Here is a 17,130-nt window from a genome sequence, read left to right as displayed (position 1 = left end):
TTTTGTCTTTGAGCTGTTTTTTGTCTATTGATGTTCTCTATTATGTCATTCTCTATTATGTCATTCTCTATTATGTCATTCTCTATTATGTCATTCTCTATTATGTTTCATGCTGCTTTTGCAACAGGTAATGGGGACCATAATAAAATACCAAACATCTGCGAACTGTATGTGTATGCTATGTATGTTGGGTCTTCTACAGCATGTGTGTACACATTAGTGTGTGTGTGTTAGGCTTTTTTCTGTGTGTGTTTTTCATTGTGTGCATGCGTTGGTGTGTGTCCTAAGCTGTATCTCACTGTGAGCGCAGCCAAGAGCTCTCTAAAGTCAATCTCAGAGACAGACTAGCAGGCAGACAGGGAGGGAGGCTGCAGAGCAAGACGTTTGATTGACAGTCCCTGTGCTTACACAACACTGAGCCAGGCCTCTTTACTCTCAAGCACACCCTGATTTGCAGTCTTCTGTCTGGTGGAGGGAGGGAGGGAGGAGGGAGAGGAGGAAGGAAGGACAGAGGGAGGGCAGAAGGGAGGGAGGAAGAGAGCGATGAAGCGACGGAGGGATTGAGGAAGAGTGTGACTCGGTGCGCGACCACGGCAGCGCTCAATCTCTCTGATGAGCACTGGGGCTACATTGTAAACCCCAAGCTCTACTTTGACTGACAACAGTCACTCCACACAACCAAAGCTCCCGCATTCAATCAATGTTTGTGAGGAGGAGGATGGGGAGGGGAGACTAGGGGGAGGGATGAGGAGGGGGAAGGATGAGGAGGAGGGCGAGGGAGGAAGGGATGAGGAGGAAGAGGAGGGGGAGGGAGGAGGAGGAAAAACAGTCTGCATAATCAGCATAACACAATTCACAGGAACAAAAGCCGTTTTGTTGTTGTGTTTAGTTTTTCTCCGAATTACGACCTTTTTATGAATAAATCACTTTTTAAATAAGCACAAAAGGTCATCCAATATTTTTGCACATTTAAATATATCAAAACGCCCCTGTGTTTGGAATGACCCCAGACTAGAAGACAATGACCCAATCTCTTTAAATACCACTTTCTTTCTCTCTCTAAATTTTTGTCATTTAGCAGACGCTCTTATTTAGAGCGACTTACAAGAGCAATTAGGGTTAAGTGCCTTGTTCAAGGGCACATCGACAGACTTTTCCAACCAGTGACCTTTCGGTTACTGGCCCAACGCTCTTAACCGCTAGGTTACCTGCTGCGGTCTGCTCTCTTCCTGCCTCCCACGCACTCGCTCTCTCCCACTCTCTCTGACAGATCTTCCACATGCCCTCCTGCAGCTTTCATCATCCCACACATCTATCCAGGATGTGATGTGAGGAGGACTATAAATATCAAAAGGGCACAGAGGCCTGGCAAGCCTTTACGTAATCAAACCAGATACATATTGTGTCATATACATCAGAGGGCAACAGGTCAGTGGGTAGACTGTGTGTTACATAAAAGCACAGGGGTTTCGGTTAGCTGGTAGTAGTCGGGTTTAGGCCATTTTTTTTTTTTTGAAGCCAACAAATGAAATTGTCACCGGGAGAAGAGAAAATAAATCTTTATATCCTCTTCATTGATGGAAATACATTTGACTGGTCATGCTTATCAGTCTATAGGTACATTTGCATAATTTAGTGGCATTATATTGGCACGTGTATACAGTATATTCGTTATGCATCTTATTTATCACACACCTACAGCATCCTGATACAGAGCCTTATATTATATTTGACCAGTAGCCAAAGGCACAATCCGTCATATTAGCAACCCATGCTAGTTGTTGCATATTATTTTTAATTTTTATTTTATTTCACCTTTATTTAACCAGGTAGGCTAGTTGAGAACAAGTTCTCATTTACAACTGCGACCTGGCCAAGATAAAGCGTAGCAATTCGACACATACAACAACACAGAGTTACACATGGAATAAACAAAACATACAGTCAATAACACAATAGAACAAAAGAAAACAAAAAATCTATATACAGTGAGTGCAAAAGAGGTAAGTTAAGGAAATAAATAGGCCATGGTGGCAAAGTAATTACAATATAGCAATTAAACACTGGAATGGTAGATCGGCAGAAGATGAATGTGCAGGTAGAGATACTGGGGTGCAAAGGAGCAAAATGAATAAATATCAGTATGGGGATGAGGTAGGTAGATAGATGGGCTGTTTACAGATGGGCTATGTACAGGTGCATCTGTAAACTGCTCTGACAGCTGGTGCTTAAAGCTAGTGTTGGAGATGTGAGTCTAGAGCTCCCCTCTTTCTGAATTTCAAATTTATATTTTCATCTCTCACACATTAATCTGTTTACATGTGCAGTGCGCTTTTGACAACAGTGTTTTCCTGCTAACTGCTAGTTGCATTCGTTGATAGCCTACTGCGTTGTGCGCATTGCTGTGCTTATAATGTAAAGAAATAATAGTTTGTCAACATTTTAAGCTAAACATTTTGATCTGTTGCATCAGACTCATATATGTATGTATCCTAGGCCAACTGGTTGTATGAATTTGGGATCTATCGACCCACAACAAATCTGTTTTGGAATAGGCCATTTCTTTCTCAACAAGCTGACCAATACTATATGTAAACTTTTCTACTATGGGGGATAGTAGATTGACATAGACTAGTGATTTTGCTGTTTGTCACTCGTCTTGCTGGCTGAGGAAAAGTTAATGTGGACAGTTATTCTAACATCTTCAAAGTGCACATCAGAATTCAGTAAGAAGGCCCGCACATGGTTACTTCCTCGACTGTTAATATGATTAACCATAATCTAAACGTGACTTCTGTCCTTCTGCACACTGTGGGTAGATGGGTAATTAGTTGATGAACCCAATGCATATGTGTCCGGGAAATTTCTCAAATGTTTGGAATAGTAAAATACTTCTGGACAAATGTCAGGCACCACGGAAACCCTGACACACACATTTGGATGCAAGGACGCAAACATACACACACACACACAAGCACACACTCGCACACGCACACTCTCACACACAAATCTTTAATCCTGTACAGCAGGCTTAATAATACAACGAGATGAACCTCCATTCTCTCCAATGAGCAGCCAGTCTCACACAGCAGTAACGGAAAATGTAACCCTACACACTGTCCACCAGAATTACCACAGGGTGAGTGTGTGTGTGTGTGTTGTGTTGTGTGTGTGGGTACTGAACATGTTGCCAGAAGGTGTGTGTGTGGTAAACTCTTTTATGCCTGAGCCAGGATAGAAAGATGCCAGCAGCAGCAAATGTCCAGAGTGAGCTCCTGCAGTTTCTGACATGTACAGTGTGCATGTGTATACATTGTGTGTGTGAGCTATTACATGTGTTTGCATGTCTGCGTGTGTGTACAGTCTGAGCTGAGGTGAGTGTCTGTAATGCTTTTTGTGACTGGATCGATGCAGCTCTTCTGGGGCTTGGGGTGACTGAGGGGGCTAACAACCTGCCTTGCCCCTCTTAGACCTCCTGTAGTAGTTACTCAGTTACACACATGTTGTTAGGGGAAATGTTTTTGGTGTTTAAAAATTCTAGTGTCGTTTTTTTTTTGTCTCCACACCTTGAGATATACATTCAGGGTAATCGTCTCAAATTCTTACGATTTCAGAGTGTTGCCAACGTTACTGAAACCATAGCAACGTTGTTAGAGAGGCAGCAAGTAGAAGCTCTCCTTGTGACTGCTACTTGATAATAACCAGATTTTCATAGCTCTGCATACTTGCTCCGAGGTGACGGGTAAAGTAAATTTTTGAAAATATGGTCAGCTAACAGTCCCTCATTTTCGCCTCTTATTCTCCTTCTTTCCTCTCCATTCATGTTTTATCTCGCATAATGCACATGTGGTGACACAGGAATCAGTGCATTAAGAGGCTGCTAGCTGCTGTTAACCAGTGATGATTTCTCTATCAGAGTCCATCATGGCCAATTATGGTCATAGGCTCTTCTTCCGTCCTCCGCAGACCAGACCATGCGACTACCACAGTTTACTGTTGCTTGATCACATCAACAGAAAACGTTCCCTTCCTACAGTGGCTATTGTGAAACTGACTGGTTCACAAAATACAAAATGGTGAATTTGAGCTAGTCTGGTGTTGATAGTCTTTTCTAAAGATGAAAGTTAGTGTATTCATACGGTATGTGTGCTCTGTTGCTCATAAAGGCAGGTTCCAGGCCTGTGGCTGTCATCTCTTCTTGTGGTGATACTGTGTCTTTGTCCCAAATGGCACCCTATTCTGTATATTATGTACTACTTTTGACCAGAGCCTTATGGTACTGTACGATTTAGGGGATAGGGTCCATTTGGGGCATAACCTGTATGTATGTGGGCTACAAGTGTCTTTCCACAATCTGAGCACTGTCAGCAATTAGCAGAGTGATCAATAAGGCAGGAATGGGGTCAAATCCATTCAGTCGATTCAGGAAGTAATCATCTAAGACAATGAGAATGAATAATGATGACAATACGCTGATAATAACAACAACAATAATAATAATAGTAATCATGAGATAATAACATTTTAGGTACTGGCCTCCATTGTCCTTCCAGGTCTAGGCAATCATTGTCAATGAGACCATACAGTTTTGTCTCTTTGCTCTGACGGATGATTAGATTGATTGTATTATTATTTGATGATTGTGCTTCATATTTAATATGTGTATGTTTGTATATTACAGGGCCCATTTAAAAATGAGACCTGTGTCTCAATGTGACTCCCTGTGTGTAAAATACATGCAAAAAAACATGTTTTTAATTTAATAAATTAAAGTTTGTGATCCGTCACCTTTTTCTTCATCTTGACATTCTTGAAGATCGCGTGGACTCTCCAGGTCTTGGCGAACATGGCGCCGAACGCTGTCGTATACCCTACGATGAGGATCCACGTTCTCACCTGCAACACGATGACAGAAACAGTCTCGTCAATAGCTGGCAAAGAGTTGGACTTAAGATCTAAACAAAGATCTAGACTGATCTAAACAAAGATCTAGACTGACAAGCTATTAGCATTTTTATTTCATTTATTTTATCTGACAAATTCACCAAAAGCTCTAGAAGTGCACTATAAATAGTGAATGTGCAAACTTTGGAGGAAGTCCTAGACTGTCAAACTTGTGAATGTGTGTTATTAAAATAAGAAACATACTGTAGCAGCATCTACTTTCTTGAGATTCAAGGATATTTAAACGCTCCGAATCCTACGCTGCCTACTGTAGCTAGGCAAAAACCATACTTAGAATGAGTTGTAACTAAATAACAGCAACAAACCTATATCCTGTAGTAACTCCCACAGCATCTCATTTAACACGCTGGAAAAACACCTATATCCTGTAGTAACTCCCACAGCATCTCATTTAACACGCTGGAAAAACACCTATATCCTGTAGTAACTCCCACAGCATCTCATTTAACACGCTGGAAAAACCCCACTTTAACACCCATTGCACTAAATGCTGTTTGTGTTTGTTTGTCTATTTGTTGAAAGACATTCTTGGAATGGAGGCACAATCACAATGTAGGCAAAAAGCAATATGTGGAACAGACCAAGGCAAAAGATTCAGCAGCAAGCTTATTCTCCCCCCAGTGTTGCCTGAGGAAAATAAGAAATCAGCCGGGCCCTTTAGCCGCAGGGGCCCCAGCAACCCTGATGAAAAGTTGTGCTACCAGATGCCTGCAGCCATCTCTACTGGCGGTAACGGCCACTCTCTTTCTCCTTCCTACTGAGGAGCAATGATGCACTACATAAAATAAGACTTAAACTGGTCAAAAGGTAACCAATCAGATGTTTCTGTAAGTGGGGTGAGGGGGGGGGGGGGGGGGGGAAGCAAGAGATGGATAGAGAAAAAGGTCAAGAAAAAACTACTATAGCAGCCATACAAAGGAAACACAGTGCATATTGATTGGTTGGATAACACACTTTGCCTCAGCTCCTCCTCTCTGATTTGACAGCCTCCATTCCATTTTGGATTGTTTTCGCTGAGGCGAGCCAGGTTGGCAGACAGGCACCCGATGGCAGTTGATACGTGCTGCGCCACCTGCCTAACTAACATTATTTAACAGTATTTATCTCTGTGGAAACCAGGCATGGATCGCTACTTCCTATTGAGTGGCACCCTACTTCCTATATAGTGCACTACTTTTAACCAGAGCCCTATGTGCCCTGGTCAAAAGTTGTGCACTATATAGAGAATAGGGTGCCATTTGGGATGTGAACCAGTTATCACTGTAATCAAACCTCTTTAATTAAACCAGAGGCTCAGATAGTCACGTTCAAACTGTTGCTGTGGGAGCAGGAGTTTAATATGTTCCATGTTAGGAAAGACCAGCGACTGATCCAATCACCTCCCATATATGAACTCCCATAACCTTTCTGAAGGCTGGAACATTAACCTGGATATCACACCTTTTAAAGGAAGGAGAAGAATGATAGCTAATAGCTAGTGTTAGCCTGGGTCGCACACCTTGTGAAGGGGATCAAGAGAGAATGCTAGCTGGCGTTAGCCTGGATCTCACAGATTTCGAAAGAGAGAAGACAGACGAGAATGATATAGTGTTAGCCTAGCATTAGCCTGGGATTTTAAACATCATTAGGACAGCAGATACAGGGTTCGAGCTATACAGGTTCAATACTCACGGTGCACAGGGCCTCAAACTCTTTGTCGGACACCAAGGCGCCATCCAGGCCAAAGAGGAAGATGGAGGAGTAGGACAGCATTCCTCCCAGAATGATGAGGTTGTTCATGTAGGGACTGGACATCTTGATAAGTCTGTAGGGAGAGGAGAGTTACAATAACAGGGACAGGAAGTCTCAGATGTGACATTTTTCACATTGAACCACGTTACTGTCTTGGTAATCTTAAGTCTGTTTTCCCAGTTCCATTCCAAGTAAAATGTGAACACAATTTCTCCAAGTTTGTATCTAGATATTTATATTTTATTTAACTAGACAAGCCAGTTAATAACAAGGGCTAGCTGTGATTCAGCCTGGAATCGAACTAGGGTCTGTAGTGACACCTCTAGCACTGAGATGCAGTGCCTTAGACTGCTGCGCCCCTCGAGAGCCCTACAGATATACTGTAACTTTACTAAATTACATTTTACACCTAATAGGTGCATGTCAGATAAGTGCAAACTCTATTTACTTAAAGTGCAGTTCAGCAGTACCAATCCACATACACTAACTGCATTTGCTGAGGGGTGTGTTCATTAGTGCACACCGTAACAAACCCTAGCAAAATATTACAAAAATGTTAGTTTCTTATTGGGCAAGTCCCTCCCCGTTGCTGGCAATTTGCTTCCGCTTGGTTGCTAGTGAATACACACCAGGATGTTTTTACGTTACAGTTTAATCACATCACTTAGGACAGCATGTCCCAAACCATCGTATAAATCACGACTCAACTGTACATCATCAAATCAATAGGTAGTAAAATGTGTCTCTAATTGCAAGGAGAGAGGAAAGCACAACACCCCATCTATGGTTCTGATGCTGCAGAATCAGGTATAGTCGTAATGCACAGACTAAGGTGAACAACTTGAGTCCCTGTACACACCATGTCAATTAACCATATTCCTTTTTTCCATCTTGTGTTATTCATTGTATCCGCAATAAAGTTGATACATTATGTTATAGGGGCTATGTCCTGTCTATAGGCTGTGGCTCTAGTGTCCTGTCTAAAGGCTGTGGCTCTAGTGTCCTGTCTAAAGGCTGTGGCTCTATTGTCCTGTCTAAAGGTTGTGGCTCGAGTGTCCTGTCTAAAGGCTGTGGCTCTATTGTCCTGCCTAAAGGCTGTGGCTCTAGTGTCCTGTCTAAAGGCTGTGGCTCTATTGTCCTGTCTAAAGGCTGTGGCTCTATTGTCCTGTCTAAAGGCTGTGGCTCTAGTGTCCTGTCTAAAGGCTGTGGCTCTATTGTCCTGTCTAAAGGCTGTGGCTCTATTGTCCTGTCTAAAGGCTGTGGCTCTATTGTCCTGTCTAAAGGCTGTGGCTCTATTGTCCTGTCTATAGGCTGTGGCTCTATTGTCCTGTCTATAGGCTGTGGCTCTAGGACCATTGACAGAGATTTGCTGTCCTCTCTTCCTGAGGGCTGTGTGTAGGGTGAATGCTTCATGTTGGTGGTGGATGAGGTGAGCCTTCCTACTGTATGCTGTTGCTATTAGATGTTCATTATCATAGTCATACATCTTACATTATTTTACATTAACATACAGTTATCTGTATGTTAATGTAATTATCTGAAATTATCTTTTTCAAAATTGTTTGTATATTTCCCCATAAAATAATCTGTAATCTGAATATTTTGTTCCCTAAAAAAGGAAAAATGATATATATTTTTATGCGGCGACCCCACTGCAACCCCTAGGGGTCCTGGCCCAGTCTTTGAATATCACTGGTGTAGGGTGTAGTTCACCCTAGACGCTGGTCTTTGGTCAGTTTTGCAATGATAGGATTGGTGAAGGATAAGCTGATCCTAGATCTGTACTGAGAAGAAACTCCACCACGGTGCTCTACTAGTCTGGCCAGTATTAGTACACCAAGCTCCAAGTCCTCCTGACTTCAGTCTGGAAAGGCTATTTGATGTTGACGATGCGTCGTATTGAAGAGGCTGTACTTTTTTACTGACGGGTCTTTCTCACGTTCACATGGAACAACCACTTCTAATACAACTGTTGGGTTTTCAAATCCAAACAAAGTGAGGTCTCAGACTCTCAACCCCTCAGGAAAGAAAAAAACATTTCAGAGAACCAATCAAACCTCAGCCCATTTCTGCACTAATACTGCATTTACAACGGAATCCTGTCCAGACCAGTGTGTCACAGCTCTCCCTTGCTGTGAGCTCTACCCCCCCCCCCCCCCCCCCCCATTCCCTTCCTTCTTCCACTGACCTGTGGTTGCGGTTCTTGATGTTGAAGAAGAGGAAGGCCCCTGCCATGAGCATGCCCAGGATGGTGATAACAGACAAGATGCTGTAGAGGGGTACGTTGATGTTGCGACGCTGCAGACGCACAAACGTACGGTCCTTAGGAGGCTCCACCCCTGGAATTAAGAGGAGGAAGAAAATAAGAAAAATAACTTTTACAGGGGAAGGATAGACAACCAAAATGAGCCATCATCAGTAACCTATTTAACATTGAAAAACAATGTTGATTCAACTAGTTTTTGCCCAGTGGATCTGCTATGATGCCAAAAAATATGTGAATGTCTTCCTCATCATTCCAGGAGTGGAGCCTCCAAATTAAGTTACTTTCCTTTTTGTGGAGTTGTTTCCACATCATTTCAACAAAATAATGATATGTGATGACGTTGAATCAACGTGGAAAACTGTCGGATTAGCAAAAAGTCATCAATATAACATATTTTTGTTTTGTTTTCACCCAACCTGAAATTACGTTTAATTCACAATAGCTGACAACTCAACCAAGTGTAAATCAAAACTAGACGTTAAACTGACGTCTGTGCTCAGTGGTGATGTTCTTAGCCTGAGAAATGTATTATAATCCACATAGAATGATTTAGATTTTATGTTTGTCCACTTGCCCAGTGACTTTGATTCTATGTAAAGTACTGGACACTTCTACAGGAGAAGGATTGATCCAAAAATGTAAATGTACCTCCACACAAGATTAGTCGTTGTGGTCAGCTGTTTCTTATGCTTATGCTTTCCTCTATCCGCCCTCCCCGTGCCAATCAATTTCTCAACTTACTGAGATCTACTTATGACGGTTTGAGACATAGAAACAATTGTTTTAGCTGAAACTGTCCCAGATTGTGTGTATATGGGACAAAAGGGAGGAAGGAATTGGGGGTCATTGTGGTAATCGCCAGGAATCAAACAAAAGACAAAGAATGTCAACACACGCAAACGTGGATACATAAAACGTCTGGTAATGATTAAACATAGAATGATTGGTTGAGAGGAGCATTCTGGATGCCATGGGTCCCACGGAGGAGCTGTATTGTGTGTGTGTGTGCGTGTGCATGCGCGCGTGTGTGTGTGTGTGTGTGTGTGTGTGTGTGTGTGTGTGTGTGTGTGTGAGACGTGTGTAGTGAACACACACACACACGGTCTGATCTACCTACCTTGGAACCTCATGGTGTTGTTAATAAGGTCCAGGACATCAGCAATAGCGTTGTACTCTCCGACCTTCACCTCCTGACCCTCTGTTAGGAACACAAACAGAGGCGGACACATTAGTTAGGACAGCATGGACACCTCAGACAACTTCTTACTCTCAGTCCACTTCACAGCTCTCGCAGAGCATAACATTGAGCCAAAATAACTATCTTTCAATTAGACAAGACTGCACTTAATCCAATTCTAGAAATACTGCAGTGTGGCGTCTTATTTATGCCATGTGTGTTTTAGCTAAGTGTGGAAATCAAGCTAATTTAAAGTACAGGCACTGGGTGAATGTTTTTGATACATTTTGGTTACAATGGCCAGCAACAGTACCATACTGGGGTGTATTCATTAGTGCACAACGTAGAAAACTGTTTTGCAATTTAACATGTTTTGCAACGGAAATTAGCATTTGTTATTGGACAAGTTCAGGTTAGTCCCTCTCTATTTCAGCCCATTTGCTTCCGTTTGTTTCCTAGTGAATAAACAAATTACCGGAGAGCTAGGTCTCCAGTGAAGAAGCCAATCATAAAAATAAAAGCAACAATAAATAAAACCAATTGCACGCTGGCATTTGTAACACAATATCCATTTACATTTTCACAGGTACAGTAAAATGAGTTTAAATTGTGATATATCCCGAGCCATAACACAAACCTCTCTCTCCTGAGTGATATTTAAACCAGCCATTTCCTTCAAGAGCCGTCTTAAAGACTGATATTGGTCCCACGTGTAATATCGGTTTTCCATTGACCCTGGCACAAACACCAGCTCCATCACTCTTTCTCATAAAACAGGGGTAAACTTACACACAACACACTGGGGAGGAGGGAGAGGAGACCATTCTCTGTTTGTCTCTCTCTCTGTTTTCTCTCTCTAGTAAGCATTTCACTGTTGTATTCGGCGCATGTGATAAATACAATTTGATTTGATTTATATCAATTAATATGCATAAAAGCGTTATGTGACTACTATGGTCCTGAGCTGCTATGTTAGGGCAAACCCTTCACCCAACTTCTGAAATTACATTTCACGCCTGTTTGTTCAATTAACTCCTTCATTCCTGTAAATCAGATTCAGATGTATACAACTAGCCTGAACCCTGGATCTATTTGGCGTGACGACCATAAGAGCTGGCAAGACAGCATAAACAGATCAAGGATCAGTGCATTTCTGTAAATCACATTCAGATTTATGACCCAAGTGCCTAATAAGGTTCTAGACACAGTCTCTATGGCATCATGGTATAACAGCCTAGTCTATATGACATCATAAAACAGGCTAGTCTATATGACATCATGGTATTATAGGCTAGTCTATATGACATCATGGTATAATAGGCTAGTCTATATGACATCATGGTATAATAGGCTAGTCTATATGACATAATGGTATAACAGACTCGTCTATATGACATCATGGTATAATAGGCTAGTCTATATGACATCATGGTACAATAGGCTAGTCTATATGACATCATGGTATAATAGGCTAGTCTATATGACATCATGGTACAATAGGCTAGTCTATATGACATTATGGTATAACAGTCTAGTCTATATGACATCATGGTACAATAGGCTAGTCTATATGACATCATGGTATAACAGGCTAGTCTATATGGCTATAGAATTGGGATTCATTGAACAATGAATGAACCTTAACTGAAAGCATAGGGGGAACCACCTTAATCACACCTGGCTACTAAACTATAGGAAATGACTCAAATATGAATGTATTTTGCTTGGGTTTCGTACACTAGTTAATGTTTTTTTTAAAAATGCTACTATATAATAGCACTGGGCACATTATTTTGCTTTGTCAAAGGTCACAGTTATTTCCTCACTATATATACTGTAGTACCCAAGGCAGCGTCCCAGGTGACTTTGTGTAATGTGATCTGTAGGCAGATGGGCTGAGAGGGTGTCGGGTAAAGTTGCCCCCTAGACGTTGATCTTGGGTCAGGTTTGCATTTTCCACAACTAATGGTTCAAGTTAGGATTGGGGAGGGGAAGCCGATCCTAAATCTCTATCTTCACCACAGAGTGGGGCTGAGGGTGAAAGACAGACTCTGACAATCGGAACCTCCAGAAGGGGAATGAATGAACCCACAGTGAGCTGCTTCCACACTGCGTGAGGACAGACGACTGGGCTGAGGAGAGGATCATATCCTGGTTAAATATTGAGCCCAGGCAATCCCTCCTCTATCTCGATCTCACGTGTCAAACAGTCGTTACCCTGATAGGGAGGGAGGGAGGGAGGGAGGGAGGGAGGGAGGGAGGGAGGGAGGGAGGGAGGGAGGGGGGAATAAGGGCATGATATGAATGGAGGGAGAGAGAGGAAAAGAGGAGGATGTGGACAAGGGAGGAGACAATGAGAGAGAGAGAGAGAGAGAGAGAGAGAGGAGAGAGAGGTAACAGGAGACAAATAGGTGTCAAGGGGGAGGGAGAGTGGCAGGAGGGGGGAGTGATATGCCTAAGGCTAAGTGCTCATGATAACATTTCTCCCACAGCACTATTGAGCAAGCCCTCTCCAGTTCACTGATGATAACATTTCTCCCACAGCACTATTGAGCAAGCCCTCTCCAGTTCACTGATGATAACATTTATCCCACAGCACTATTGAGCAAGCCCTCTCCAGTTCACTGATGAACATTTCTCCCACAGCACTATTGAGCAAGCCCTCTCCAGTTCACTGATGATAACATTTCTCCCACAGCACTATTGAGCAAGCCCTCTCCAGTTCACTGATGATAACATTTATCCCACAGCACTATTGAGCAAACCCTCTCCAGTTCACTGATGATAACATTTCTCCCACAGCACTATTGAGCAAGCCCTCTCCAGTTCACTGATGATAACATTTCTTTGCTTATCCATGATATGACTGCCAGTTGCATTCCAATTGAAAAGCTCCATCACTCCCACAAGCAAACAGGACTGTCCGCCCTGTGGGATTCCACACACACACACACACACACACACACACACACACACACACACACACACACACACACACACACACACACACACACACACACACACACACACACGTTACACACAATTTAAGCTACCACGGGGAGAACCTCTGCAGTGGGGTAGATAAGATTGGGGGAGAGTGGATTAATAAAAACATATTGGTGCTGAGGGAGGGTAGGGCCAGGGGAGCAGGGGAGAATCCCCCAAATACAGATCACATTTCTGGGTAGAAAATCCCACCCGGCAACCCCCTGGTTCACCTGCAGTCAACAAACACTCGCTAGATTACTAGGACATCATCATCAGCCAGACAGCAACCGCAGCACCCACTCATAATAGTAGAGCAATTCAACAGAACATCACAACAATGCAACAATCTTACAGCATGTGCTTACCTTGAAACTGTGTGAATTTGATCGTGCCCATCCGTTCTCCGTTCCTGAACATGACTTGGCCCTGGATAGAAAAATAATTCAAAACACTTTTAGAACATTTGGAAATTAAAACCTCTGAGGTCTCGATGCAGAATACAATGCAATTCTTACATTGTCCATATCAGCTACCAAGTTGAAACCGAACATTGTTGGTCCTTATTTAACCAGCAAAACCATCTGAATAGTTCACCCTCTTCAGGGTACATCAAGTCCCTTGATTAAATTGACAATGATGAGTAACAGCAGATGCAGAGGAAGCAGTAGAGACAGACGATGAAAAGAAGCTTGATTTAATTAGAATTTAGATGCACTGTTTTCTTGACATGCCACTAAGTCTTGGCACATTAACAGATTTGTGTGGACAAAGAGGGGGTCTGGCACTGGGCTTCTTATTGGATTAGAAGTCTGCAAAAAATATATTTTTTAATATGAGGTAAACAACATGATTGGTCAGCAGATTCATTTCCTGATATCCTTATAATCAAAGGAGTGTCAGATTCCTGTCTGATTCCGTAAGGCCCTATCACACATCTTCTTTAGAGGGGCTTTTAGAAAAACATTTTGTAAGTGGAAATCTCACCATTGGATACTGAACAGACATCAATAGTCGGTACTACTACCATTAAAACCTCGACATGTCTTTGATGTCAACCCTGATGAAAGCAACTGGATACTAATGACACTCCACCTAGATCATCACTGATATTCCAAAAAACAACAATCAAGGCCAAATAAAATCATCAATTATATTCAGATATTTTCTGGGGGAAAAGGTCTGTCAACTAACACATTGCCTTTCCTCCCTTATCCATCAAAACTGACCAATTAATTCGTCCAGCCATCTGCCCATAGAACTCCTTAATTAAACATTTAGCTGGATCTGGGATTATTGGCGGCTACGAAAAAAAAACAGGTGAACGAGAGAGAGAGAGAGAGAGAGAGAGAGAGAGAGAGAGAGAGAGAGAGAGAGAGAGAGAGAGAGAGAGAGAGAGAGAGAGAGAGAAAGAGAGAGTGAGAGAGAGTGAGAGAGAGAGAGAGAGAGAGAGAGAGTTAACATGGAGCTGATTAAAGCAGCACTGGCAGAGAGATGGGAAGGGAGGAAGGCGACAGACTGAAGGACTAATTTAGTCTCAAAAACACGCAGAGGCTTTGAAGTCAGTCGCTGGGCGGGTTTCCACCCTCTGATTGGTTCCCTGTCTTTGTACGGCATATGTGATTGTGGCTGTCTGTGTGAGCGAGGAAGAGAGCTAGCTAAAGTGACTGCCTTCACAGACCAGGATAACTGTGGTTGGATGGTGTTGTCTGTTATTGTATGGAATTTAAAGGCCCAGTGCAGTCATACTTCTATTTTGCCTGTATTTTATATCTTATTGGAAACAGCTGATGAAACCAACACTGTAAAAGTGTTAACACTGTAAAAGTGTGAAAACATTTGATCAGTGTTATTTCCTGATAGTTGCTGGTTGAAAACATAATCTACACAGGACCTTCTAATCAGCAGGTTTGCATGGGGGGAGGAGTTTCGGCTTTCCATGGTGACATCATCATGCGGTAAATTGGTTATTAAACCAATACGAAAGAGAGTTCCAAACCTCTTTGCCAATAACAGCTACTTTTCAGTTTTCCCATCCCTACTCAGACAATCCTAGCAAAATTCTTGCTTGAGAAATAGTGTTCTACTAAAAAGCCATTTTTGCCGATTTGACTGGAAATCTATTACAGTGAGGTACTTAATTGTTACCCATAAATGATTTGATATTAATATAAAAATGGCGGCATTGGACCTTTAAGATGTGACTGAAAGTGTAATCTCAGAGAGTGTGCTACCTACGTGTAACTGTCAAAATAAAGAAAACGTGTCCTAAATGAGGGATACACAGTATCTTGAAGGCAGGTGCTTCCTGAGTTTATTAAGCAATAAACATCCCATCATGCTTAGGGTCATGTATAATTATGCCCTGGTTAAGTACGTGTGTGTGTGGGAGTGAAGTGCACTTGAAAGTAGTGTTTACTATAGAAATATGAGTAAACTATGTGCAGAGCCTGTGGTCTAGTGATAACGCACCCAACTCCTCCACAGACCGGGGTACAAAAAAATATCCACAAAAATATATAGAAAACAAATATATATGTCAGTATGCATAATCAATACTGGGTGTTTTATTTCTAAAATATAAATATTATATTTCTATTTCACTAATTGCAGATAAATAAAATAATATTAATAGTTGTCATTATTTCTGTTCAAATGTCCCTCCCACATTCTCCTGGAGCTCTGGTTGAGCTGGGGGAGGGAGCGAGTTGACCCAGACTAACAGCTCTCTCTGGGACTCAGACACCCAGCCTGTCCTTGTTGATGAGGGTGGTATCCCTGCGTTTGTGGAGGTGAGATGGCGGTATCACTCTGCTACTTTGTTTCTGGAGGTGAGGAGAGGTATTAACTGAAGAAGGAACATCTTTTCCCAGACAGAGGTTCTGGTTGTGGGCTGCAGGTGTGAAAGGAGGGGGTTCCCAGGAGGTCTGGTGGGGGAGCACAACAGCCAGAGGTGATGAAATTAGGTTGCATACACACACACGTGCATACACACACATCTCTCTGTGTCCGGCTGTAAGGACTCACTGCCCTCAGGCTGTGACACCAGCCATAGGCAGGAGACACTGAGACCAATACACTGGTACAGTAGTGGCAGAACAGGCCACTGGAGTCTCAATCCCTCTAGATTTATTTGCTAAAGGCATAGCTCTTCATCACATAATCACAGCATATTGTACTGAGAACTGTGCTGTGCTGTGCTGTGCTGTGTTGAGACAATGACTTATCAATGACCCAAGCACAGCTCATTTCATCCCTACCATCGTGTCGTTGAGTTGTCATAATGCTTCAACAAATGCACATTATACCAGGGGCGCTGGCAGACACAATGTTAGTAACCTCATTTATGTCCCTCTAACTGCCCTGAATGCCTCTATTGATCCTACAGCTATTGTACGCAGTAATCATATGCATATGAACCAGTGTAACACTGTTAGCACTGAGGTGGTGTGCCCTACTAGGAAGTCCACTGTGTACAACTCATCCTGCACTAATAAAAATAACCAGAGCATGTTTACCTCTGTTAAGCTTCCCAGTAAAGCAAGAAAACAACCAAGCATTCCAGAAAAGTGTTAAAAATAGCCCATATTAACATGTGTGGCTTAAGAAACAAGGTTCATAAAATCATAAATTGGCTAGTAACAGGTGACACTCGTATTCTGACAATCTCTGAAACCCACTTAGATAATACCTTTGATGATACAGCGGTAGCAATACACGGTTATAAGATTTATAGAAAAATCTGAAATGTCAAAGGTGGAGGTTTAGCCCATTGGCTCAGAACAGGGCAGCATGGCAGGCTCAGAACAGGGCAGCATGGCAGGCTCAGAACAGGGCAGCATGGCTGGCTCAGAACAGGGCAGCATGGCAGGCCCTTGGATGTACACAGAGAGCTAACATTAATAATATGCATGTCATTCTCTCCTGGCTCAAAGTGGAGGAGAGATTGACTTAATCACTACTTGTATTTGTGAGAGTTATTGACATGTTGAATGCATCGGACACC

General features: G+C 42.5%; 1 protein-coding gene across 1 annotated transcript in view; it reads right to left on the bottom strand.

Annotated features, from left to right (window-relative positions):
• LOC139392373 (gamma-aminobutyric acid type B receptor subunit 2-like) overlaps window positions 1–17,130 on the bottom strand; it is a 354,915-nt gene that overhangs the window by 134,863 nt on the left and 202,922 nt on the right. The window contains exons 8-12 of the mRNA XM_071140323.1: window positions 13,493–13,553; window positions 10,080–10,160; window positions 8,885–9,035; window positions 6,637–6,769; window positions 4,789–4,896 (exon numbers count right to left, since the gene is read on the bottom strand). Coding sequence (XP_070996424.1) covers window positions 4,789–4,896; window positions 6,637–6,769; window positions 8,885–9,035; window positions 10,080–10,160; window positions 13,493–13,553 — 534 coding nt within the window. The remainder of the gene's footprint in view (window positions 1–4,788; window positions 4,897–6,636; window positions 6,770–8,884; window positions 9,036–10,079; window positions 10,161–13,492; window positions 13,554–17,130) is intronic.

Source organism: Oncorhynchus clarkii, chromosome 32 (assembly GCF_045791955.1).
Source record: "Oncorhynchus clarkii lewisi isolate Uvic-CL-2024 chromosome 32, UVic_Ocla_1.0, whole genome shotgun sequence".
Taxonomy (NCBI): Eukaryota; Metazoa; Chordata; class Actinopteri; order Salmoniformes; family Salmonidae; genus Oncorhynchus; species Oncorhynchus clarkii.
Note: the sequence above shows the minus strand (reverse complement) of the source record. Positions and strands in the feature narration are given on the sequence as shown.